A 27,235-nucleotide genomic window follows, 5' to 3' on the forward strand; every position below is an offset into this window, starting at 1 on the left:
TCACACATGAGGGGTAGAGCAGACCAAGAAATATCTTGAGGTTTAGTGGGGTTTGTCATATATTTATATACACGTATATTTATGGATCTAGCTTCTAAGTAAATATCCTGATACAAAAATGTGTACAGACATTCTAAATAAAAATTTACTTTCCCCCCAAGTACTGCTGTATTCCTAGTTTGCACAAATTTGCAATTATCGACATGAATACATGTCAGGTTAAGAAAAACTACAGATTTGGGGCGCCTGGGTGGCTCAGCTGGTTGAGCATCCGACTTCCACTCAGGTCATGATCTCGTGGCTCATCAGTTCGAGCCCCGCATCGGGCTCTGTGCTGAGGGCTCAGAGCCTGGAGCCTGCTTTGGATTCTGTGTCTCCCTCTCTTTGTGCCCTCCCCCACTCACTCTGTCTCTCTCTCTCTCTCTCAAAAATAAATAAACATTAAAAAAATTTTAAAAAACTACAGATTTGTGAAAAATATCACTGGAGACAACTTTTTTTTTTAAGGTTTATTTACTTACTTTGAGAGAGAGAGAGAGCGAGCATGAGTGGAGAAGGGGCAGAGATAAAGGGGGGGAGAGAGAGAGAATCCCAAGCAGGCTCTATGGTGTTATTATGGAGCTCAACTTGGGGCTTGATCCCATAAACCACGAGATCATGACCTGGGTCGAAATTAAGTCAGATGCTTAACTGACTGAAATACCCAGGCGCCTCTGGAGACAACTTTTCTAAACAGATTGATATGTTTATTTTCCTTAAAGAAATTTGAAAGGAAAAAGATCATTTTCTACGGCTATATGATTTTACCAGTTGAACAAGTTGGGCAAAGGGCCCCAATACTAAATCTCATTAAATATTCTAAAGGCCACGTTAGCTCTGCTCACTGATAAGTAACAGGACTGAGATTAGGAGATCTGCCTGTTATCCTAGACAAAGTCACTAGAGCAGGAGGAGGAATGCCCACATCCACGCCCATTAGGAGTTCCTATTTGCAATCTAAGTCGAGGAAGCACTGTTCAAATCAGTACTTTTCAAACAGAGGTTGCAGCCCATTAGTGGGCTGTACAATCAGTTCGGTAAGGTTCTAATCAGCATTACAGAAACAAATAGAAGAGAATAAAACTATCAGAGTATATCACACCTACTAGGTATTATTTTGAACTTTGTTTGAATTTTATGTACGTATAGTAACATAATGGGTTGTAAGATAAAATACATTTCTTTCTGTGGATCGTGGTAAAAAATGTAAAAACAACTGGTTTAAAGTACAGACCCCAAACAAACATTTCAGAAAAGTTTTCCTTGTTCTCACTTCTGCTCCCTTACTTTTGGAGGCTGGAGTCGGGGGAAGGAAAAGAGCTCCCAACTCAGGAGTCACTAAAGTAGTATCTGTACCTAAATCAGGAACATTTCCTCATGTGCGAGAAAAAAAATTATGAAGGAACACCATTGTGGACTGAATGTCTGTGTCCCTCTGAAATTCCTATGTTGAAGCCCTAACTCCCAATGTGATGGTATTTGGAGAGGAGACATTTGGGAGGTGATAAAGGTGAAATAAGGGTAGGGCCTTAATCCGACAGGGCTAGTAGTACCCTTATAAGAATAAGAGACTCCAGAGCTCATGCGCTCTCTCTCTCTCTCTCTGTGTGCTATTTTGTTATAGCAGCCAGAGCAGACTCATACAAACACTAAATAACTTATAGCTATATCTCATCAAATCTGAATTCCGATTTTAAGTTAACAGTTCTTGTGAGACTAAGACCAGTTTCAGAGGATAAAAATCTAAGCTGCCTGAGATCACATTTTAAATTATTTAAAACCTAATATAAAACCTTACAGAATAGTTCAATAACAGTTGCAGGTAGACAAAAGCTTATCATTTAACCTGAAAGCACTATAATTAGCTTTACTATTACCAGTGTTGGATAAACACAGAGGGCAATGAGGCATTTGAGTGAATGGCTTGAGAGGAACTTGTGCTTTGTAGTATTTCCAGGGCAAGAGAAAGCAACAGTGAATGGCCCCTGTCTTGTGGCCGGCATCAAGAGGTTTGCCTGGCCAGCTCTGTGAAGGCCATCCAACTCTGGTACAGCAACATAAACCAGAGGCTTATAAGGTTTCAGTTGTTACAAACATATCAGATGCAAACACTTTAAATCCAGTTTTGAATGAATGAGGTGGAACTGATGGCAAATGCTGAGAGCTAGGAAATGGAAAAGGTAAGGCTCAGAGGGTAGTATCTCAATTATGAATGAGAGGCATTTATGAAAGCAGTCTACACAAATGTGTTAGCTTGTACCACTTCAGCCACTAGTTTGACCAAATTAGAGATTACAAAAGGGACACTGCCAAATGAATTTACTTTGAAATAGAGGCTGGGGGTGGGTGGGGCGAATACTGTAATTCTGTGGCTTTTCTGGACCTCCTCAGAAGCATTCAATAAAATGCCTTTTCACAATAAAAGTCAGGTTGATCATTTCTGACAAAACACAAAAATTATGTTTTACCTAAAATGATCTAAAATGGATGGTATTCAAGTTCCTTTTGCTTGCTTATTCAATGTTTACTGTTTGAGACTATCTTGTTAGGTCTGCAGCACTGAAGCACAATATAATTTAGCATCTTAAAAAAGAATTATGAACTTGGCAAAAGTTTCAAAGAAACGGTTAATGAGAAGGATCTATAATAATTAAATGTATGATAGCTTTAGATACATCTGGTAGGGCTTCAACAGTTTGAAAGATGAGATCTGAGGGCTCCCTAGTGACTGACAATGTCCCTTTGATGAATACCTAGAAAGCACATGCTGTGAATACTTCACTGTATTCTAATGGATCAAGTTTTCATTAGTGCCATGGTCTCACCCACCCTACCCCGAAATATATTTTAGTGTAAGCATCTTACATAATAAACTCCTGCCCCAGTGACTGTCGCTCCTACAATTAAGAAGTATACTAGGCTGCTGCCATCTTTCACGGGAGCACCTGTAGACGCTAGTGATCTAGAAGGGGATCCTAGGTGATGACACTGCACAACTGTAGGTAAAGATAGGGCCAAGAAAGAAACAAAAGGAAATAGAAAAAGCACTAAGTATTAATGAAGAAGCATTCAACACAAAGGCAGGGAAGGATTTTTGGTAACCCTGTGCTAAAAAAGAAAAAAAACATGCTGCTCCAGGACTGGAGGAGAATGTGTCCTTCTTCAAAGTCTGTTATCAGAGTTCACCTATTTCTTATTCTGAGTCAATTCACAACTGCAAAAACTGTCTATTGGTGCATTTGGGAGTCAGGTCAGTCAATCTAGGTAACTTCAAGTAATTTTCACACCCCTTTTTTATAACCTAGTGACCAAGGAACAAAGATAATTTCACTGTCTTACCAGTGTGGAAAGAACCATACACCGTATGTATGTGCCATACACCATAATGGCATCCAAAATTTGCTCTTGGGGAGTGAAACAGCTTCCTTCAATCAAGGGTGATAGTAGGTGTTATCTAAGTTGGTTCACTCAACCTTACATGATCCAACTTTAGACTGATCTGCTTAGTCACAGTAAACCCTGCCAAGTTAAAAAAAAGAAAAAACACCTATGGAATAATTCCTCTGTGACCAACAAAGCTGATCAGAGTTCATTTAAGGAGATAGAATTGTGTTAATACTACATAGCATTTAAAACCATATTTCTTACCTCACACAAATTCCATTCTAAAAGTGGAGATACTAGGCCTACTTCTATAATTGAGTCTTTGGGTGAGATTCAGGGATAGTTTTCCTTTTAGGAACATTTAATAGTTTGGATTGAAAGCTGTTGTTGTTTTTTAATGTCTATCCAAAGCTGAGGAAAACACTGAATATTTGACAAATGAGTCAAAATCAAATATTGTGCTAAGGAGCTGCAATGAGTTCTAACCTATTCACAGGTTAGTGTGTCATATCTAAGAGAAAAGGTACAATTTTGTGGATTAGTCAAATCTAAGAAAACGCAGTGGCTTTCAAGTAATGAGTAAAAAGACAAGTGAAAAGAGCAAAGCTAATCAACATGAGATTAAATTTCAGTCATTCCCATGTTGGCTTTCACAGGATGTTAGATAGTAGGCACTTTAAAGAAGGCTTTTTGGAAATTTTTGCAAAAGGAGAAAGGGGAGTTAGTTGCAGAAGTGTTAAAGCAGGGGAGTACTGAGTCTACTAATGGGAGCTGTCTGGCAGCTTCTTTACACACGCTGCTTTTCTACTTACATATGCACCAGCTCCTATTGTTGATAAGCCCACCATAAGGACTAACACAGAATTATCGATTTTGCCCCCTGATGCACCAGAGCTAGCCATTTGTCTTGTCATCTGGAGTTCTAGAGGAACATGCCATCGCTGGAACAAGTTGCCTGAGGAACACAATTCATTAAGACACACACACATACAAAAATAAAATAGTTAATACACGTTTATGACTACAGGTCAATGCACTGTAGAAGTCAAGACTTACTGCCCACTGGGCTGCACGATGTTACTGTTCAATGACCAAGAAAAAAATAATTAAAACTGTACGAATACTATAGATACTGAATCCTCAAACTTAAATTGTTGGAGACTTTAGGAGTATAACTGAATGCTGCCCAGGGAAGAAATTTACAGCTTACAGAAAAGATAATGAAAAACCAACAGGCAGTTCATCAAACACTACTACTACTCTCTTCACATCCTCATCACAAATGAAGTGAACACAGAGAGGTGACTGAATAGATACAAAAAGTGAACTACAGGCTACCTGGGACATTCATTGGAACCACCACTTAAGGAGTAATCTAAATGGCTGGCTCGAATCCTGCACAAAATAAGAAAACCCCACAACATAATCGAACCTGGACACAGTTCAGTCTTTCATGAAAGGTAATGTGTCCTGGAAGATGGAAATGCTAAAGCACAAAATAAGAAAAAAAATTAAGTGGATTTATCTTCTCCAAAGAACTAAATAATTTCAGATTATAAAATATTTTCTAGAATGACAACATTTTAAGTATCCATCAACTACTTGGCTGTTAGTCCTCCAAAATAATATAAATATCATGTTGATGTAAAACTCTGTATATCCATGTAATTACCTGAGGAATATAACAACTCTCATACACGGAAATGAAGGAAGGTGTCAGAACCTTCTCTGCTTCTGATACTCCTCATGTTGACTACCGACCTAGAGCAGGGGTTTGGAAACTTTTTCTGTAAAGGACCAGATAGCAAATATTTTCAGCTTTGCAGGCCATACAGTCTCTGCTGATGTTGCACAAAAGCAGCCACAGGCAAGATATAAATGAATGGGTATGGCTGTTTTGTAATAAAACTTTATGGGCACTAAAATGTGAATTTTAAATAATTTTTGTATGTCACAAAATAGCATATTTTTAATTTTTTTCAGCTATTTAAAAAATGCAAAAATCAATCTTAGCTCAAGGGGCATACCTACAAAAGCATGTGGGTTTGGCCTGTGGGCTGCCATTTGCCGATGCTGATCCCGATCTAGGGCAGTGGTTCTAAAGCTTGAGCGTGCATCAGAATCCATTGGAGGGCTTGTTAAAACACAGATGGCCAGACCTACCCCCAGTTTCTGAGTCTGGAGATCTGGAATGGGGACTCAAGAATTTGCATTTCTAACAGGTTCTTAGGTGATGCTTATGCTGCTGGCCTGCACTTTGAGAACCAATGGTCTAGAGGCAGATAGATCTATTCCTGGTCTGACCAGGCTTTGAAAGACAAACAGAATGGGCACTGGTTGTAGCATTTCATAGTAGAAATATGGAGCTTCCTCCTTGCTTCCACAATTTCAGGGCACAGAAAAGTAAAAACAGAGTCTGTAGTCTCTTACCTGAAATCCTCGGGAAACTGTATTCCAGAGCTCAGAATTGTTTGGTTTTAAGTATATAATACAGATACCATACCGTAAATAACACTCAGCACAGTGAGGGGCAGCAACCCACAGTCACACACATTAATGTTTCCCTGACAAAGCTGACTGAGTGGGATGAACAAAAGATTTAATAAGTAGCCTTTCTCTCCAGTTCAGGTCAGGTTTCACTGGCAAATGAGTTACAAAAACCTGATTTTTTGAGTCCTATTTTGATTTCTGAATTACAGATAAGAGACTATAAATCCACACCCATAGAAGTGAAAATGTATTTTTCTTTACTGTTTTTATTTCTTACCTGCTTTAGAATCCTTCATCGCCACATGAAATAAAATGGTTTATATTTGGAAATAACAAATCATGAAAATAAAAACATGCAGGGGTGGAGAAGCTTATCTCAATCTGGGCAAGCTTTTGAATTTCAGAAACCCATAGAATGATTAAGCACCAGAAGCAGAAACTGACAACTCTCAGAGCTTAGAAAATGAAACTGGGTAGAAAAAGTTCCACGCGGTTTAGTTCAATGAATTTAGTTGTGTTCCCCACTTCCACCATAAGTTTATTTATTGAAAATAAGTGGCTTTTTAAAAAATTCCGCTGATTATCCCTCTAGAAGATCCTAAATCCAGATATAACAAGTTTGTTTTAAGGTAATGATACTAGTGTTTATTCTGTTTTTGCTAGCTTTTCACAAACTGATAAAACTAAGAGTGTAGATTTGGTAAAGTTCAGCAGTTTTTGCCTTGATTTGCCAAAAAAAAGACACTTAGAAGTAAATTGAGTTTTTAAAAAAGTCAATTGGTTAACATTTAAACTACTGCCTGAAAATAAATGTAATACACTATTATTAATAAACCATTTTTACATACCTACCAACTGACTTTAATTTTGTAAGAGGTGTTAAGTATTGGATGGATGTTTATATTCTCCCACCCCCAGTCTTCTTTTACCCATAAAATCACTCCCACACCTCTCCCCCATAGCTTCAAAATTTTAGGAAATTTTACATCATGACTAAACATGTCTTTTCACTTGTCCTGCCAAAGTGTGAAGCCAATTTACTCCTTGACTTTTCATTACAACATCAGTCTGAGATTTTCTGCAATCAGACCACACAGAGAGGTAGCACTTCCTTCCTCATACTTGGGATTCAATTTTTTTACTTGATACATTTATATTGATTGCCATTGTAGCAGTAATTAGCACCTCTATCACATAATTATCATTTCTTTTTAGTGGTTGGAATAATTAAGATCTAGTCTCTTAGCAAGTCTGATTATAATATTGTTGTCTATATTCACTATATTGTTCAAGGATTCAATTCTTGGGGGCACCTGGGTAGTTTAGTTGGTTAAGAATCCAACTCCAGCTCAGGTCATGATCTCATGGTTCCTGAGTTCGAGTCTCACGTTGGGCTCTGTGCTGACAGCTCAGAGCCTGGAGCCTGCTTCAGATTCTATGTCTCCCTCTCTCTGCCCCTCCCCCTCTCATTCTCTCTCTCTCTCTCTCTCTCTCTCTCTCTCTCTCAAAAATAAACATTAAAAACAAGGACTCAATTCTTGAATTGTTGTTACAATTGTATTTAGTGCCTAACACATAGTAGGTGTTTGCTCAATAAATATTTGTTGTATTAATGAAGGAAGGAAGGAAACACAAATTCTTTCCAATTCTATGGTAATGACTGAACAATTTGAAGAAGTCTTTGCAAATAAGTTTTAGCCAGATCTGAACATAGGGAAAGGGAAGGAAAAATCAGATAAAAACAGAGAGGGAGGAAAACCATGAGAGAGTTTTAATTCAGAGAACAAACTGAGGATAGCTGAAGGGGAAGTGGCTGGAGGGGGGGGTTGGCTAAGTGGGTGATGGGCATTAAGGAGGGCACTTGTTGAGATGAGCACTGGGTCTTTTTTTTTAAACAATTTTTATTTTTATTATTTTTAATTTTTTAATGTTTATTTATTTGAGAGAGAGAGAGAGAGAGAGAGAGAGCGCGCGCATGAGGAGAAGGGTCAGAGAGAGGGAGACACAGAATGTGAAGCAGGTTCCAGGGTCTGAGCTGTCAGCACAGAGCCAGTTGTGGGGCTCAAACTCACGAACCATGAGATCATGACCTGCACCAAAGTCATAGGCTTAACCAACTGAGCCACCCAGGTGACCCTGAGCACTGGGTCTTGTATGTAAGTGATGAATAACTGGGTTCTACTCCTGAAACCAATACTACACTGTATGTTTACTGACTTTAATTTAAATAAATAATAATAATAAATTAGTAAGCTCTTAGTAACTACAACTACAGACTAGCATTAGAATAGTACCTAAATTGGCAAGTTCATTTCTGTAGATTTCATAATCTCGTTTTCCATACTTCCAGAAAGTGTTTTCTAGAAATACATCCACATAATTGAGGCACCTGGAATCTCAAATAATTAAGAGGTCTATATGCTCTTGAGTCTTATTTTCTGAATGTTAAACTGATTTTTCTGACATGGATAAAACACAAGACAGGACAAGCTACGCGGTCTGTCCACTGTAGCCAGGTATCTCTTTATAAGGAATGCGACAACTATTTCCCTTTATCAACTCCCCCCCTTTCTTTAGCATAAACCCTTGCTGTTATTTTAGAGGAATCATAGTAGTAATAACTACAGTGCAGTGTGAACCACTCTGAAGAAAGGCAACAGAGGAAAAATGATTTAGAGGACAAAAAAAAAGAAATCTAACTCTGTTCTACAAAGTTAAGTCCTTCACAGTACTAAGGCTCTGCCACTGAGAATTTACCACGTGCCAGAGACTGTACAAAGCACTGAGGACACAAAAATAAATAGGACATAATCCCTGGCCTCAGGTAGTGCAGTAGTATAGGAGGGACAATGGCTGCCACTATTCTGAGTATCAGAAAATGGGATTAACACAAATTACAAGAGACTCAAAGTTGCTCAGTCTGTTTTCTTTAAACCTTAAAACAGTATTTCCCAAATTTGCCTGATCATAAGAATTACATCACGGGGCGTTAAAATATAAATCCCCAGGGGTTTCTCCAGGACATTCTCATTCAGTAGGCGTGGGGTCAGCCCTCTCTGATTTACAAGACCAGGCAGCTTTTGGAAACATGATCTAGAAAAAAGTTACAATATGCTGCAACTCCCTTAAAATGTTAGAAAATGCCTAGACAATATAACTTATTAATTGGATGCAGAAAAGGCTGACTTGCCAAAATTTTTTCTTCTGGAAAGCTTTGCCTCAGCAGAAAAGAGTGGGGAACGGCTCATCTTCTGGGCTTCAAAAAAAAAAAAAAAGTGTCATTTGGCAGTTCCCAGTAATTCTAGATCCTTGCCCACAAGGAGTCCAGTTTCCTTCTTAAGGAGGTGAGAATTCTTCTGATTAGAGAAAAATGGTTCAAACATTTGACCCTCAGGTCAAGGGTTGGTGATCAGTTTGATCACATGGGCAACACAATGTTTGGTAACCTAATAAAATACTACAGAACAGAAAATATCCATTACCTAACCTATCTGCTCCTCAGTGCTGAATGCAGACATAAAGTAGTCACCATTAACTGCCTTCAATTATTTCTGGAAAGAGGCAGAGCATCCAAATAAAGTAAATAAATAACAGCAATTATGGTTTTAAGGCAAAAGGTAACATATAATGAAAATGAATCTGACAATGGCGACAGATGTGGATGAGATCTTTCAAGGTGGGTTTAAAGTTTGGTAACATCTTGACAAAGAAATGGGGGTGGGAGGAGAAAAGGAAAAAACGAAGGGAAATTGGCATATAAATAAAGAGCACCTCTTCTCCACCTATGCAAAAACATACGGCAGATGTTACTACTTGAAAAAGAAACCAGATTATAAACAATAATAAAGCTAACGAAACAGGGTTAATTCCTAAAATTATATGATTTCTTTTTGAAATTGTAACCCCACCCCACCCATTTCTAAAGGCATATGATGTTGTACTCTGGTGCTTGGCCAAAGGACAAAGAATAAGTGTATACAAAGACGTGGATGGATATGTCAAGAAGTCAGAACATATTCTACAGCACACTGCTTTCAAACAAAATCATGCAATGGAAAAACGTCTGTATTTCTCAGTAGTTTTAACATCACCAACCACCTTCAAATATCTAATAAATCAATTTAACATTACAAATCCATATTTATTTAATGAGAACTTTTGGTCAGACTTCAGAGTACTGGTAAAAATTGTGAGTTTTAAACAAAATAAGTACACAGAGTTTGAAAGGCTAGTGTGGATGAAAATCTTCAGCTTACCTAAGTTTCTGTGTAAATTTATGTACAGCTTACATAGAGCACTATCGTTTCAATGCATAAAACCCATACAGATAACACCATAGATGGCATATTAGTTTAAAACCTAAAGCAGAGGTTTTTAAGTTCCAAGAGCAATATGTTTTAGGATGTGCCCTCAGATACACCCATTAGGAAACGTTTTCTTGAGGCATAGCAACTGGAAAAACTTTTCAAATGCACATTTGCAAAGACTAACCATCTAAGGGAAATATTTTCCACATCTTATTTTTAAAGCACCCAGAAGGTGGTTCTGCACTGGAAAGGCCTCGAGGATAACTCCTTACATTGCAAATGTGAATGTCACCAGGTGATCATTCAAAAACAGATTTTAAAAAACCCAGCACCTCTTACAGGTGGATAATTCATTACCCCCACTAAGTTGTGCAGGTTGAAAATGAGCAAGCTCAAGACATGCTCAGATAAGTACATGGATATTTCATGCAAGGTGGGCTAAAGGAGAATCAGATGAATTCTTAATCTTTTGAGGTCAAATTTAGGAAGCAGTGTGGAGTTGTGGCAAGTGGATTAGGGGCCTAGAGACCAGCAAACTATTCTTTGCTCTACCTATTAATTAGGTATGTGACCTTGGAAAAATAATTTCATCTTTCTGTGTCTCGGTTTATTATCTATAAAATGAGTGGGTTGAACTTTACCACAAAATCCCTTCCAGCTCTAAAATTTGGGGAAACAACTTCACGGAGGACAAACACAATGTGCCCTGCAAACTGTTTCTTTGGAGAATTAAAGACCACCAAGAATTACACGGACCAGACATCTCAAATTAATTCTGAGAGGACTCTCCTGGCGTCTGGCGCACAACCGAACGACTCCTTACTTGAACTGCGCTGCTTCTGTTTCACAGGGCGCTCAAATCTATGGATCTCATCTGGAGTTTGGAAAGTAGAGCAGGTAATATCCTCATTTACAGAAGGAACTAAGGCATCGGGCTTAAATGTCTTGTTTCAAGTCTCACAGTCAGTAAATGACAAAGTCTACTTGACCTCATTGCTCTAAAAAGGCGGACTAGGGGTGGCCGGGAGGTGGCACTGGACAATACGAGACAGCTAGCTGTTCTGTCATCCCTGAATAGCAAACCCTCCTAGGAAAAGGCCTCAACCCGACTACTTGGTTCAAAGCCCTTGAAGGTCAGGTCGGCACGGCTTGTGAAACTCAGGGTTTGGATCCCGCCATTCAGAATTCACGCGGCTGTGAGTGGGTTAAGTTTTTCCCGGGGAGGAGGCAGGGGGAGGGCTGCGAGGCACAGGGAGCTTATGGAACCCTGGCCCTTGGTCTGCGAGGTCGGGGTTGCCCGGGATGGGTCAGTCACCTGGGAGCCGGTTCCGCTGCCTCGGGCCTCGGACGCACACTGTCCGCACCAAGGGCGCCAGCTTCTGCTTGAAGGCACCCGCTGCCAGGCCTCCACACCGGAACATTTCGGCAACCGCTACTCTGCACCTCCTCCTTTCCTTTCTTCTCACTGACCGACCGACGGGTCAAACACCGTGGGCCCCGGCCCGCTCCCCCCAGCTCCCTTCACACGCACTCCACGCTGACTCCTCCTCCCAGCTCCGGGAGAGTATTGGACGGTTACCCAGGCCAGCTAGAGCAGAAGAAGGGGGAAGAGCGACTGTCGGCCTACTGCGCAGGCGTAGTACTCAGCGCCGCATTGCGATTGGCTCGCACGGTGAGAGATTTGCGCATGCGCCTTGCTGCCCGCACTATTGCAAAGACCCCGGCCGGAGGTTTTTGCAAGTTTCAACGGGTTGGTGGTAAAGTGTTCCGCTGATCGAGTTTGGAAAACTGTCCAAGGAGGGAGCCGTGGAGCCACTTTGCCTGGCAGTTGTGGCCTGTGCTGCTGCCGTGGCCATAGCACCGCATTTTGTTCTGTCTTAGGCTGCTAACTACTAGGTACTAAGCCTTCCGGATTCTCTGGCTGTATTCCACTTCCAGTTTTTCCATAGGTCTGAGCCAGAGCACCTGGCTTCCCAGATTCGGAGTGGACTTCCGTCTTTTACAAATTGCTGGCACTTTCCCACCCAATCCCTTTTTCTGCAAGTAATCCTTCCGTGCTTCTTTCCCCATATCGTTTTTTTATATTGTGGAATTTTATGTCCTAGATGCTGTACCAGGTACTGCGGATAGTTTCCTGTTAGGACTTCTGTGCTTGAGAGCAAGGATGCTGGCAAAAAGAGTTCGTGTTTCACCGAGAAATCCTCAGCAGGACTTTAGAGTTGTGGGAGGAATAGTAGGGTGAGGGGTGGAGTGTAAATAGGTGTTTTGACTCTCCCAAATGTAAGCTGAATTGGAAATAATATTTGACTTTATGCAAAATATAAACGTGCCTTTTCCGAGGTTTGGGGTTACTTACTCATTTAGCAAGGATTTAATGAATACTTGCCACTTGGACTGTACTACCAAAGGGGCTCTGGGGCATGTGGAAAAGTATAAAGTGGTCACTAGTTAGGGAGATGACATATACTATCATTTAATTCTCACTTAGGTAATAAGAATGACTAATTCAGAGCCAGAGCAAGAGAAACTGTATGGGATGGAGTAGCTACGGAAGGACTTCATCCAAGTGGTTCTTGAAGTGTGTCTGGAAGGATGAGTAGTAAAATTCAAATAGTGGAGGAGGAGGAATGATATTTCAAAGGGTTAATACATTGGGACCAAAGGTAATATTTTTAGTGGTTAAGCACTCCTTGACTTTGGATCCAGTCTTCCTAAAGGTTGAATCCTGCCTCTACCACTTGGGCAAATCACTTAATTGTGCCTCACTTTCCTCACCTACCAATCTCATAGGGTTGTTGTTTTGAAGATTAAATGAACTAATATTTGTAAAGTATTTTAAAGGAAGCACCATGCTGTTTAAAAGGCTCAGAGGTATAAAACAAACCCCAGCATATTTTCAGGGGACAACTGTTTCAAATACCTACTAGGAAGTAGATAAGGACGGGCTAACATGGTGGGACCAGATGTGACCTGGCAAGAGTTTGGCGCTAATCTTGTAGGTGATGAAGTTATTATTATTATTTTGTATTTGAGAGAGAGAGAAAGAGAGAGAATCTTAACCAGGCTCCACGCCCAGTGTGGAGCCCGACATGGGCGCTTGATTCCACAACCTTAGGATCATGACCTAAGCGGAAAGCAAGAGTCTGATGCTTCAACCAACTGAGCCACCCAGGCGCCCCTAGAGAGAGAGAGAGAGTATTTTTTTTTAAAGATGTGTATTCATTTTTGAGAGACAGCATGAGCGAGGAGTGGGAGAGAGAGGGAGACACAGAATCTGAAGCAGGCTCCAGGCTCAGAGCTGTCAGCACAGAGCCCAGTGCAGGGCTCGAACTCACAAACCATGAGATGATGACCTGAGCCAAAGTCTGACACTTAACCAACTGAGCCATCCAGGCGCCCTGAGAGAATCTTAAGCAGGTTCCACACTCAGCTCAGAGCCTGATGCACGGCTCAATCCCACAACTCTGGGATCATGATCTGAACTGAAATCAAGAGTCAGATGCTCAACCAACTGAATCACCTAGATGCCCCTATTGTTTTTAGTGGAATAGGGATAGAGAATGAAATTACAAAGGCCTCGTTTTTGGAAGTTTAACCAAGGAAGCAGGCTTAATTGGGGGAAAATAATCCAGGGTTTCCTTATTCATTAAAAATAATTTTCAGAAGTGCAGGCAATGGGTGACTTTTTACCTAGGACTGCTTTGGGGTATAAATATTGAAAATACCAATTACACAATAGGTCGTTAAAATTGTTTATATTTATTTAATATATTAAATGCCTAACATTGATATTTATTGCTATTTCTAAAAGCCAATAACAATAATAAATATGGAATACAAAATCATATCTGTTGGTGACAGAGGCTTTAGAAAACAGTGTCAAACTGATCAGGTACCTATGAAAACAGCTGGGTGTATTTGAAAGTCAATCATTTAATAATGCACAACACAAAGAAAAGGTGCTGTATAGCACATTTATTTTTGCAATAGATGCAATGAGGTACTTAAAAAATCTCTTTAATGAAAAATTATATTTCATCATTTTTTTTTGCAAAAGCAATATACACACAACAACCTTACTTCCAAAATATAAGTGGAATTTCCCCCCAAATCTCACCCCACAGAGGTAACAAACGCTCTTTATTAGGGTATGGAGCCCATTTCGAGATACCATAATGCCAGAAATCAATGTTTCTACCTTACAAATATATAAACTCTCAGACATAGTGACAAGTTTTTGGTGGAAGCACACATGTAAATAGTCTTAGGAGGATGTAACGTTTTTATATCCCTCAGAAAGTGAGCACTGATTCTGGCTGTGAGTTGGCAGAGCTCCTTTCCACTCTACCTACTGGGGTATGACTAATTAATACTTACTCCCCTAACCCCCTGCTTTATAGCTACTTTTCTGTAGATAATGTTCACCAAGAGCATTACAAATGCAGAAGAGAATAATGCAGGAAACTATTATTTCTATATCAGCCAATCGAAAAAACAAAATACTGCACATGAAGATTGCTATTCACACTGTACAATAATAATTGGTATTCATAATGATGACCTTGGATTAGCCAACTAAGATTAAATCCTTCTCGAAATGGTTTTAATATTGAATAGTATAATCTAGGATTTTAGAGTGACTCTAGGGTTTAGTGAGTGACTCATATGTATGAGAAGAGTTAGCTATAAATATATCTGCTAACTCATCTAAGAAAGGTTATTAACTAGAAGACCCAAGTTTTCACAGCCATTTTGAGTAACTTGAATTTGGCTGAGCAATCACATTCCAATTTGCATATAGATCTATCACTGATGCACTGAATTGTTCTTCTCATAGTGGGAATGGATTTAGTCACGTTTGTCTCTTCTGCAGCTCAGCCTCACACACAAATAAGATGGCAGCTCTTGTGTGCTGCTGGTATCCCTGACTTTGAAGGCATTAGTGAATAACTCATATGTCGGTGCAATCGACATATGTCAAAATTGCCTTAGCCTATGAAATGTGTGAGAGGAGGGAGAAAGTTTTAAAAGCAAACAAAATGGGTGCATTTTATTGTATGTAAGTTGTACCTCAGTAAAATTGGTTTCAAACAAGCAAACTCTGAACCTGCAAATCACTCTTGGGAGACGGAATATAGGTCTCCACCAAGATGTGTGATGCTTAGTAAGCTTTGGGAAGCTGCCCCCTAATACCGTAAGAAAGTTCTGTTCATTTATCATCTTCCAAGCATAATCTAGACTTCGGGCAAAGTAGACCCAACCACTTTGTTCTACATTCAGTTGCAGAGGGGTGAACCCTCCTTGGGGTTTCCAATTCCTTTTGAAACTGCACCATTCTGGAAGGACTTATGATTATATGGACATTATTTCAGATGGAAGACACTGTAAGGTTTATGCTATGTCCCAAGATCCCTCCTCCTAGGTCTGTAAGGGTTAGTCCAAGAAACAAGGTTCCCTTTTGCTGGAGCTGCCACCACTAGCTTCCCCCCTTCTCCTACCCTGTATGGCCCTCTCCGGCGGCGGGCCTTCCCCATTGGCCAGCCAAACACAACCGACCGCGACAGCCAATGGAAGCCGCTCTCCTGAACATTCAGAGGATGGGTGCTCATGGTGTGATGAAGGGAGGTTGGCGCCTGGCACGCGCCACCCCCCCCTACATCTGGCAAGTCGGTGACAGAAACAGTAACTCCCCCTACACACGCACACCCCGCGCCCCCGGCTCCCTCCTGTCAGCTGCGCCGGCCCCCACAACCCAAGGCGTGTCTTGGCAGCACCCTCCCCGGCTCCTCTGGGCGCGCGAGTGCACCTGCTTACTCAAAAAGACAGAGCATCTCTTTATCCCCAGGCTTGGGAGGGAGCCGAGGAGGCGTGCTCAGGAGGTGAAAGAGGTGTCTCTGCCCCTCCCCGCCCTCCCTCCGGGTACTGTTGCTCCGAGGCCGAAGTGCTCCCGAGAAGCCTTAGGGTGCAGCTGTCTTTGTCCTCCCCAGCTGTGCCCCCTGCCCACCGACCCCGCGCGCTCTGAGAACGCGGGGGTGGGGAGCCCGCAACCTATAAAATCAATGGGGGCGAGGAGAACGGAAGACCTTCCCCGGTCGGCGTGCGCCGCTCTCCACATCCCCTCCCTTTCCTCAGGCTTCCGCCCTCCGGTGTGTCCCAGGGGTCCAGGCAGGGGAGGGCCTGGAGAGCGCCGTGGGGCCGCCCGCGCGAGCGTCCGGTCCAGGGCACGGGCAGGAGGAGGAGGCTCGCGGCCGGCCCCTTCCGTCTCTCGCGCACTCGCCGGCTTTTGTGCCGGTGCCTCGGAGCTGCAAGGAGGGTGCGCTGGCGGAGGAGGGGGGCCTGGGGTGAGAGGCACCCCCTTCACGCGCGCGCGCACACGCCGCCGGCGCACGCACACACGCGCGGACATACACTTACAGACACGCACACACACGCACAAAGCTCGCTCGCCTCGAGCGCACTAACGTGCCCGCTCTCTTTGTGTGGAGCCCTCGAGCGGGGTTGGGGCCCCGGTCCGGTCCGGGGGAGATGGCGCAGCCCATCCTGGGCCATGGGAGCCTGCAGCCCGCCTCGGCCGCGGGCCTGGCGTCCCTGGAGCTCGACTCTTCGCTGGACCAGTACGTGCAGATTCGCATCTTCAAAATCATCGTGATTGGGGACTCCAACGTGGGCAAGACCTGCCTGACCTTCCGCTTCTGCGGGGGGACCTTCCCGGACAAGACTGAGGCCACCATTGGCGTGGACTTCAGGGAGAAGACCGTGGAAATCGAGGGCGAGAAGATCAAGGTGATCCAGACGGTCAGGTCCGGGAAGGGAGGGATCTGGGAGGGGGCCTCGCTTGAGGCATCGCTCTAGTGGTTGTAAACGTCCAGCGCGTGGCCGTGTCGCCGCGTGCCGAGCCGAAGACCCTCGGCACCTCCTCATTCCCTTTCGTTTCTCTCAGTGGCACGGTCCCCACCTCACCCGTTTTGTTAGGGCTGGCGGGAGTGGTTACACTCCTGCCCTTTGCCCATGCCTGCCACCTGCCATAGGAAAAGCATGTTTGATCCCATCCTTGACCCTGAGCCGTGAGCAGTGGCACCTGTGGGCAGAGGGAGGTATAAGGCTAAGGCATCTCTTGCTCCCGGTCTGTGGGATGGATCCCAAAGCCTTTGCACATCCTGAGGTCTCTTCTACTTCTTGGGTGCTGGTGGGCTGCAAAAACCCACTTCGGCTAAGCCCTGAGGCGTTAGAAAAGGGGAAAACATGGAAATCCACAGTGAATGAAAACCGCTTTATTTTAAACTACAGTTTATGGTTAGGATCAGGACTGAGGTGGAACAGGGGTGAAGTGGGGTGGTTCCGGCACAAAGCCATGAGCCCTTTTAAAGCAATTGAGGCAGGGTCATCCGCCAGCCCTTCATAACAAACTTGTTCTTTTGGAACAGTCTCCTCTCAAATGGTATCTTGTTTATTTGTCTGGGATACCTAATGAATGAACTACCTCATTACTCATTCTGTTGGTATTGTCTTCAGCAGGCCCTTGTAAAAATGCAGAGCAACTTATCTGAGGGCCAAGGAAAGTGTCTTGCTCCTTCCCACCCCCACCCCCATTAGCTTATTTATCAAATTGGCTAAGTACGGATATTCTCATCTGACCATTTGTGTTCACGCTGGTTCAGAAAAGGTAGAAACTCGACAGGACAGATACATTTCTAGGTGCAGAGGGAGGACATGGCAAGGGCAGCTTCATGTGTCAGGGGTCAGAGGGGGCAGGATTATGGGCAGGAATGCACCTCAAAAGGCCCTGGGCACTAAATACCAACTCTACTGGATCCACAGCTAGGTTTTCCTTGAGCCTATGGTCTGACACTGGCTGTTGGGTGGAGGTCAATTTCCCTCTTGCTGGTCAGGAGCCCAAATGACCCCAAGGTGCCTCTTCTGAGTGATGTGGAGAGAAGGGCTGAGTAACGGGGGAGAATGATGAAACACTAAACTGTGCACAACTCCAGATTCCTTGATTATTAAAATGAATGTGTTTTAAAATGGCTTCGGAAACTGGGCCGAGGCACTGGATGTCAGGAAGATGGGCAGCTAGGTACTGGTAAGGGAGAGCTCTGGAGAGCAGCTGAGCCCCAGGGTCAGGAAGATGGCACACTGTTTTGAAATAGAGACCTTGTTTGCCCCTTGCATTTTGGGGGGAATTGCTACATTTCCTTTTTAAAGTCAAAGTAGCTGTCTGTATCTTTTTCTAGGGCTCATATATTGACGTTTGCTTGGTTAGGACTTTCTCTAGTGTGTCTAACTTCTTTAATGTAAGGTTGTAAGATTCTGGAATTTCTGGGCACCAGGGTGGCTCAATCAGTTGGGTGTCTGACTTTGGTTCAGGTCATGATCTTGCAGTTCGTGGGTTCGAGCCCCATGTCAGGCTCTGTGCTGACAGCTCCGAGCCCGGAGCCTGCTTCAGATTCTGTGTCCCTCTCTCTCTTTGCCCCTCTCCTGCTTGAGTTCTCTCTCAAAAATAAATAAACATTAAAAAAAACTAAAAAAAAAAGATTCTGGAATTTCTGAAACATGGCTTTTTAATTTATTATTTTCATTTTTTAAAAAAATGTGTATTTATTTTTGAGAGAGAGGGAGAGGGAGGGACAGAGAAAGAGCGGGACAGAGGATCCGAAGTGGGCTATGTGGTGACACCAGTGAGCCTGATGTGGGGCTCGAACCCACCCACAAACCGCAAGATCATGACTTGAGCTGAAGTTGGATGCTCAACCAACTGAGCCACACAGGCACCCCTATTTTTTTTTAAAGTTTATTTATTTTGAGATACAGAGAGAGAGAAGGGGAGAGAGAGAGAGAGAGAGAAGTGGGGGAAGGGCAGAGAGAGAAAATCCCAAGCAGGCTCCATACCGTCAGCAGATACCAATGTGGGGCTCAAACTCATGAACCCATGAGATCATGACCTGAGCTGAAGTCAGGCGCTTAACCGACTGAGCCACCCAGGCGCACCCTGAAACATGCCTTTTTATATCCAAAGTAGAAATATACTTATGGATGTGTTCTTAAACCCTCAAAGACCTTAAAATTTAATGTTACTGCTTGCTTAAAATCAAGTGTCACATTGAGCCAAAGAATTCTCTGGATTTAAAAGAGGGAGAATAAGTCCACCTGAAATTCAGATGGAGGAGAAAGAAAGTGTTTGGGAGTTTGGGGCAAGAGGAAGGAGAGAGAACAGGAGGAGAGGAGAGGAGAAAGCCAGAAGTGGGAAAAGGGAGGTGAAAACAAGTAGAAGAGGGTCACTGCCCAATGGCCTTGGGGACATTTTTAAAAGACTCCTTCCTTCCTAACAACCAAGTACTTAGCTAAACTGGAGTTTACAGTCTTTGCCAAAGATTCCAGACTTTTTCCCAGAGGGCAGAGCCTGTGACAGTGTGACTCACTAGAAACAGAGCTCAGCACAACACCATGTGCCGATAAGTGCTTAATACCGGCTTTTTTGGGAAGATGATATTTTTGAGAGGGCAAAGCCTTGTGACACCGTTCATAGAGGAGCCCTCTGAGTGCAGATTCCGAAGGAGCCCAGGGTGGGGTGTGGGAGTAGGGAGATAGTGACCCTGCCTCTTGTAGAGCGGCTGCAACTTCAGGGCCAAAGGCAGCAGGCAAGACCAGCATGTCTGTGGGAAGATGGCAGAGCAAGGCAGCTAGCACATGATCTAGATGGGAGGAGATTTTGCCCCACACTCTGGCTGGCCTGGAGTTTTTCAAGGAGCAAATGCCAAATCCATGCTAGGAGGTGACTGCCAAAGCCTTCTCCCTTTGGGGGAGGGAGAGAAGTCCAATGTGACAGGCTGAAGTGGCCCTAGGCCACAGCCAGCAATAGAAGGCCATCAGGCTACAAATGCCAGCCCTGACAGGAGGATGGCAGAGAGGTCTCTGCAAGCCCTTCTCTCAGTCCAGGGGTAGGGTGTGGCCTCTCCTGGGCAGCCTCCCTGTGTCCCAGGGTAGTACATACATCAACCCCTGCAGGGGGGTGACTGAGTTCTCAAATTTAGGGCTACTCTCTTAATTACAAGGGCCATCTCTAGGGCTTCGAAGCCCCATTTGGTGTTTCCAATCAATGTGTCCCACCCCCTCTCCATCACAACATTTATAATCCAGTGTTTCCTGGTTCACATGAACATCAAGAAAAGCTTCCAATGAGTAGGCAATAATAATAATAATAATAATAACAACAACAACAACAACAACAACAACAACAACAGCTTCTACATATTGACTAAACCAAGAGCCTGGGTTAGGTGCTTTACAGGCACTATCTTATCTGATCTTCACAGCAGCCCTATGCAATTTGGACTATTATTATCATTCCTATTCAACAGATAAGGAGACCAAAGTTAGAGAGATTAAATAACTTGCCCAGAGGCGCATGGATCTGAGTTTCAGTCTTTGAGCCTTGAGCCCAAGCACTTGTCTCTCTCACTATCCTGCGTTCTCTGTGACAGAGTCAGAACTTCAATGTGGATTCAAAGCCCAAGCTGTTTAACACCACTCTCTGCTCTAGGGGGCAATTTCTAGCCTGGGGGATGGGGAGGTGGGGAGTGTGCTCAGCGGGAGATGGCAGGCTGGACAGCTGTCCTTGTGGTCACTTCTAGGCCAAGGGTCCAGGGTTAGAGCCCTGGAACTTAGGAGCCTGCAAGATGTCTCCTTCAACTGCACCCCAGACACTGAGCTGAGTACCTAGGTTTTACTTTTTGCATCTTGACTGTCTCCCTTTGGATGTGAGAACCCGAGAATGTTCAGAGATGGAAGAGACCTTAAAGAATCTCTAAACCAATGTGCTCATTTAACAGATAGGAAACCGAGGCTTGGAGAGGGAAAGTGACAAGATCACACAGGGACAGGCCTTCCACTCAGGTTTCCCAATTCCCTTGTGGGTGCTCTTCCCTAGCAATTTGGGCTGGTCCCATGGTGCGTCCAACCCACGCAGTTACCTGTGACAGGGATACAGAGGGGCGTCATATGGGAAAGCTGATGGCCCTTCATGACATCAGCCTAGGAAGTGTGGAGGCCTTCTTGATCCTAAAGGAAGGGTGGAGCTTTCCTTAATGACATGATATGTCCATCTCCTACAGGTTTAGCTAAATCATATTAAGCCTGCCTCAGTCTAAAAGCACTGGAAAGTGCCAAATAGGAGTGTGTGAGGGGTGAGATGGGGGAGGTAAGAGAGGAGAGGCTCAGAACTAATTTTTGAGCCATTCTTTGTAAATTCTCATGGAAGCACCCCTGCTCCTGTCTCGTTTAGCTCCCCCAACAGCTGGTACCCCTCTGCCCCAGCCCTCCCGACCAGGCAAACTGCAGGTCAGCTGCGGCTGTGGGCAGGTGCCACCCAGGACTGTGGACTCTCTTCCTCTGCTGACCGCTTGGACAGACACCTTCCTGTGTTATATTACTGAGGGGACAGAGGCTGAGCTCAGTGTTCCCTCAGAAGCTGCCTGCAGTCAGAATGACATCATGTCTTCCTTAGGGCTTCTGAACTTCCATCTTATGCCAGTTCACTTAATGGCTAATTATCCATCAGTGTGTGTTTCTCTGCCTGCCTTGCTGCCTCTCTTTCTGTGTGTGAGTTTCTCTTTGTCTCTGTCCTCCTTTGCCATTCTCTGTGTCAGCCTTGTGTATGACTGTGTGTGTATCTTAGGTGCAGATGGGACAGTCCAGCTAAATGAAAAAAGATTTGTTTTCGACTTTTCCCATCATCCATTTGGGCATCCTCCAAAGGTTACAGATGTATCTGTCTCCCTTTTTCTACTTCTACCCTCCCCCGCTGGCCTCCAACAAAAGGACATTCACTCCTCATCTATAGAAAGATGCCAGATATGTTCCAGAGGGAAAAGAAATACCCGTGTGAGCTAGGAGCACGTGCAGGGGTGGGGGACTTGCTGAAGCTTGCTCAGGCAGCGGCAGCCCCAGGATAATGGTTTAAAAGCCTAGATTTCTCTTCGGCAGCTCTCCACACTGTGCCCCTGGAGCCTCCTCCAACACCCCTGTCACTCTGGGCCTGCCCCCAGCCGCCTGTGGCACGTTGCTGGCATTGCTTTCTTTCCCCCTCCCCACTGACTGCCTTGGCCTTGGCTCCATGCCATCATCAAGAAGCCAGGCTTTCTGTGCTTTCTAGGAGGAGAACCAGTGCATCCAGGGAACAGTGCTACCAGGACAGCCGATGGGCCCTCTGAAACAATGGCAACAGCCAGCACTTACAGAGTACTTCTATTTTGCAAAAGCTCTTTCTAGTGTGTTAATCTGCCTCGTCATTTACTCTGCTACTAAGTAGAGGAGCTGGAACCCAGGTCTCTCAATGCCATGCCTACTGCTGCTGCATCTGTGATAGCACCCGCTCAATTAGCTGTTGGACCAGACTTGATGGTGGAAGTTTGGGGCCAGGGAGGAAGGGAAAGTACGTATTAGGCACTGTGTCATGTACTCATGAGGAATGCTAATCCTCACAGCATCCCCACGGAGATGGCTGAGGTTATCTTTAGCTTCCAGGGGAGGACACTGAAGACAGAGTAAGTAACTCACCTAAGAGCACCTGATTAGTACATGATCCTGTTGAGGTTTGCACCCAGGCTGGTTGACTCCACGATGCCCTCACTAGCCCTGGGAGAGAAAAGAGGATCTGGGGAGCATGTATGTGGCTAGGGAGCAGCCAGCACACCTGGCTACCATGTGGATGCGGTGCCCACAGGAAGGGAAGAATGGATGAGAGGAGTGCCAGCTGGAAAGCGGGAGGAGATGCTTTCGCTGTCTGGCAGGGATCAGGGGTTTGTGAGGATGCTAAGAACAGGGACACCAAACTCCCAAACAGAATGAGGTCATTTGTGTGCAGTGAACTGACTGCTGCGCTCTCCCTTTGTGATGGCTCTGAGGCCACACCATCCATTCTGACTTTGTGCTATGAGCAGCCTGCTTCCGGACTCACCGCTTGCCATTGACGGGGGTGCAAAGAACTTAGAGTGGGGTTTATAAAAAGCTGCAATGGGAGCAGTGCTACACTTTAAATTCTGAGCCTCCAAATAAAAGCTTCAAGGCTCCCCGTGGCACTGGAAAGGCAAGGAGGTCTACAGCAGGAAGGATCCTCCCTGCAGCTCTGGCAGTTTGGATGGTGTATACAATTCTGAAGGCAAAGAAAAGCCAAACAGCCAACCCACTCAGCCCCAAACACCTCACACACTCCCACCCGTGTTCCTGCTGGTGGCAGGTATTTTTAGAGTTCTGAGCTCATGGTGTTAAAGCATCTGCCACATGCCTGAGGGCTGGTAGGGATTCAGCCTTACTCAGAGGCAAGAGTTAGGACTACTGGAGGGTGGAGGTGGGGATCAGGAGCCAAGTGGTAATGATATTCTTGTGCTATACCTGCTCTCTTCCCATTGACCTCCATACCTTTCCTGGCCTGCTCTTTCTTTCTGCTCAGAGCACTGGAGAGGTGGAAGAAGTGAAAATCTTTTCTCTCTCTGCTTTCAGAAGCAAATCAGTGTTCAAGGACTTACATTTTTCTGTGTAACCAAAGTCGAATGTTCTTTCTGAAATCGCCTTGGGAGATACGTAGGATGCCAGACTGTAGTTTTGGTGGCTCATTACTGCCTTTTGATGATGATGATGATGATGATGATGACGACGACGACCATGGTGACAAGTGATCTGATGCAGAAAAAGGCTGCTTACAAGTTTGGCTGGAGAAATGTCAAGAGCACTGATGAAACAAGTAGACAACAAATAATATATTCTAAATGGTGTGGTACAGACTCAAAGTACAATAGAAAGTTAGAAGAACAGAGAATTGAAGAGAAGGTGGAGAAGAATGGAGTTTTAGGAAGAATGTGGGCATGAGCCGAACCTTGAAGGATGGGTGAGATTTGTAGAGGGCAACAAGGGGGCGACCTGTTCTGCTGGGGAAGGACGGACTAGCAGGACCAAAGGTACAGAGGACGGAATGAACGGGGTATAGCTGAGTAGTTTGAAACCAGGCTGGGCTGGGCCGAATGATGTCAGACACTTTTCCATTTGAGGCCACATGCAGAAGAGGGCTGTCATAATTTCCTAAAGAGGAGGGTGTCACGCTGATACAAGCAGGGATTTAGGAAGCCTAGTTTGAAAGCAGCATGCAGGAAGCACTGGAGTGGAGACATCAAGAATCCAAAAGACTTTGCTGTAGTCCAGGAGTGAGGAAAGGAGGGTCTGGCCTAGGGACATGAAAATCAAAATAGAAGGAGTGAATCTGACAGTTGTGCCAAAGGAACGTGGCAGTCATGTCAATAGAGGAGATGAAGGAGAGCCTAGACAATGAAAATTGATGTTCAGAATGATGATGACTTGGGGCCCTGTAAGATCTTCACTCAGCAAAGAGATTCAATTATATTTACCAGATTACACTTACTGACTGCTAACTGCAAATAAAGGCTATACTTGGTTTTAAGAGCCATAGTAGTCAATTAGTGACTATAATCAAATTTTCTTTGATAACTGAGAATTGCATAGGGCCTTGGGCCATCGTTCTGAGAATAAATTTCTCTTGTCCAAGACTTTGGATGTATAAAGGGAAATAGATGGGGTGACTGTGTGTCTTCTACTCCAGAGTATCCCTTGGGAATTGTGTCTTTGTATGTGTTACTGACAATCAGCATTTTTTCCTTCATAATTTGGCCTTTATTCCAAAAGCTGAGATGCAGAAGAAAAATCCAGTGAGCTAAATTGCCTTTTTCACATCAAAGAAGTGAACTTAGAATAAATGGAGCTAAAAGGTGAGATTTTTTTTTTTGAGAGAGAGGGAGCTAGAGAGCAGGGGAGGGGCAGAGAGAGAGGGGGACAGAGGATCTGAAGTGGGCCCCTGCTGACAGCAGCAAGCTGGATGTGGGGCTCGAACTCTTGATCTATGAGATCATGACCCGAGCTGAAGTTGGACGCTCAACCGACTGAGCCACCCAGGTGCCCCTAAAAGGTGAGATTTTAACACTTTGTTTTATTTAAAAAGTCATGCAAAGGGCACCTGGATGGCTTAGTCAGTTGAGCGTCTGACTTTGGCTCAGGTTATGATCTCACAGTTTGTGAGTTCGACCCAGGCATTGGGCTCGCTACTGTCAGTGCGGAGCCTGCTTCAGATCCCCTGTCCCCCTCTCTTTTAAAAATAATAAACAAACATTTAAAAAATCATTTGTCTAAAAAAATAAAAAAAAATAAAAAGTCAGGTAAAAACACAAGACAAAGTGTTTAGAAAATTTGGAATATACCAAAAAAAAAAAAAAAAGGAAATAAATAACACCTATAGTCCCACTGCACATAAATACCATTAATATCCTGGTGTGTACACTTCCAGTTTCTCCTAGGTATATGTCTATTTTTTTAAGTTTATTTATTTTGAGAGACAGAGAGAGGGAGGGAGGACGCGTGTGTGCACGTGAGTGGGGGAGGAGCAGACAGCAAGGGAGAGAGAGGGAATCCCAAACAGGCTCCACACTGTCAGCACAGAGCCCGACACAGGGCTCGAACTCATGAACCATGAGATCATGACCTGAACTGAGATCAAGAGTCGGACCCTTGACCAACTGAGCCATCTAGGCACCCCGGCATATGTCTATTTTTAATATTAAAAATATTAAGGCCATAGCATATAAAAAATTTTGTATACTGCTTTTTTCACTTCCTGATATTTTATGAGAATTTCCTCCACCATTTATTCTTTGAAAACATTATTTTTAATGGCTGCATAATAGCCCACTGTATACATATGTACATACACTTCTGCTATTCTTAGTGATCATTTAGGTTGTTTCCTGTTTTTAAAAAAGTATAAACACTGCTATTAAGATCCTTGTACAGGGGGAGCCTGGGTGGCTCAGTCAGTTAAACATCCAACTCTTGATTTCAGCTCAGGTCATGATCTTGCGGTTTGTGGGTTTGAGCCCCATATCAGTCTCCACATTGACAGTGCAGAGCCTGCTTGAGATTCTCCCTTTCTCTCTCTCTCTCTGCCCCAACTCCATTCGTGGGTGTGCATGCTCTCTCTCTCAAAATAAATAAGCTTTTAAAAAATTAAAAAAAAAATCTTTGCACAGAAATTTGACCGCATCTCTGCTACTTTGTATGGATTTCTGGAAGTGATATTATAGGCTTGAAGAGTTTTGAACATTTTCAAGGTTCTTGATAATATTGCCAAATACTCCTCCAGAAAAGCTGACCAATTTACATCCCAGTTTTTCAACTAAAAGCCTTAATATTTTTCAACTCAAGATTTTCAACTCAAATTTTTGAGAAAAATGTTAAAACCTGGAGAGAAACTTCTCTGTATACTTCGAAAAGTCCATTCTGCCAGTCTTTCAAAGAACCCCTTCCTGTGTCAGGGCTTTTCACCTCATTTTTATAAGATCACAGAACCATATTTTCTCCTATCCATTCATGTTTCCTTTTCTGACTCCAGATATGGGTTTTTGTATCTTCCAGGTTCAAGTATGGGACACAGCAGGTCAGGAACGCTTCCGCAAAAGCATGGTTGAGCATTACTACCGCAATGTGCATGCAGTGGTCTTTGTCTATGACGTCACCAAGATGACATCCTTCACCAACCTCAAAATGTGGATCCAAGAATGCAACGGGCATGCTGTGCCCCCACTAGTCCCCAAAGTGCTTGTGGGCAACAAGTGTGACTTGAGGGAACAGATCCAGGTGCCCTCCAACTTAGCCCTGAAATTTGCCGATGCACACAACATGCTCTTGTTTGAGACTTCGGCCAAGGACCCCAAAGAGAGCCAGAACGTGGAGTCAATTTTCATGTGCCTGGCTTGCCGATTAAAGGCTCAGAAATCCCTGCTCTATCGTGATGCTGAGAGGCAGCAGGGGAAGGTGCAGAAACTGGAGTCCCCACAGGAAGCTAACAGCAAAGCTTCCTGTCCTTGTTGAAACCAAATGGTGTAAATACAAGATCAATTATTACTGGAGTTTTTTCTTTCCCTTTTTTTTCCTGTGCCTGCAAAAATGCTGACATCTGCTTG

The 27,235-nt window shown here is 43.9% G+C and overlaps 2 protein-coding genes across 4 annotated transcripts in view; one reads left to right on the top strand and one right to left on the bottom strand.

Moving 5' to 3' along the window:
* AIFM1 (apoptosis inducing factor mitochondria associated 1) overlaps nt 1–11,788 on the bottom strand; it is a 32,943-nt gene extending 21,155 nt beyond the window's left edge. The window contains exons 1-2 of one of the 2 annotated variants that reach the window (XM_030305548.2): nt 11,536–11,788; nt 4,236–4,378 (exon numbers count right to left, since the gene is read on the bottom strand). In XM_030305548.2, coding sequence (XP_030161408.1) covers nt 4,236–4,378; nt 11,536–11,641 — 249 coding nt within the window. In that variant the 5' untranslated portion in view covers nt 11,642–11,788. Of the gene's footprint in view, nt 1–2,904; nt 3,036–4,235; nt 4,379–11,535 lie in introns of both variants that reach the window. The other variant, XM_030305550.1, reaches the window with a different exon arrangement.
* A 4,833-nt stretch (nt 11,789–16,621) lies between these two features.
* On the top strand, nt 16,622–27,235 carry RAB33A (RAB33A, member RAS oncogene family). 2 transcript variants are annotated; one of them, XM_030305524.1, is made up of 2 exons: nt 16,622–17,015; nt 26,688–27,235. In XM_030305524.1, the coding sequence occupies exons 1-2, from the start codon at nt 16,746–16,748 to the stop codon at nt 27,141–27,143; spliced, it is 726 nt and encodes a 241-aa protein (XP_030161384.1). In that variant the 5' UTR covers nt 16,622–16,745; the 3' UTR covers nt 27,144–27,235. The 2 variants fall into 2 exon arrangements, with proteins under 2 accessions (XP_030161384.1, XP_030161385.1); XM_030305525.1 differs by having other exon boundaries at nt 16,622–17,003.

This window comes from Lynx canadensis, chromosome X (assembly GCF_007474595.2).
Source record: "Lynx canadensis isolate LIC74 chromosome X, mLynCan4.pri.v2, whole genome shotgun sequence".
In the NCBI taxonomy this organism is placed as follows: domain Eukaryota; kingdom Metazoa; phylum Chordata; class Mammalia; order Carnivora; family Felidae; genus Lynx; species Lynx canadensis.

What these genes read in the sequence shown, in the direction of transcription:
- RAB33A (XM_030305524.1), top strand. Translation starts at nt 16,746, where the DNA reads ATGGCGCAGCCCATCCTGGGCCATGGGAGCCTGCAGCCCGCCTCGGCC. An exon ending in AGATCAAGGTGATCCAGACG is followed by an intron (nt 17,016 to 26,687) that starts GTCAGGTCCGGG and finishes TGTATCTTCCAG; the next exon opens with GTTCAAGTATGGGACACAGC.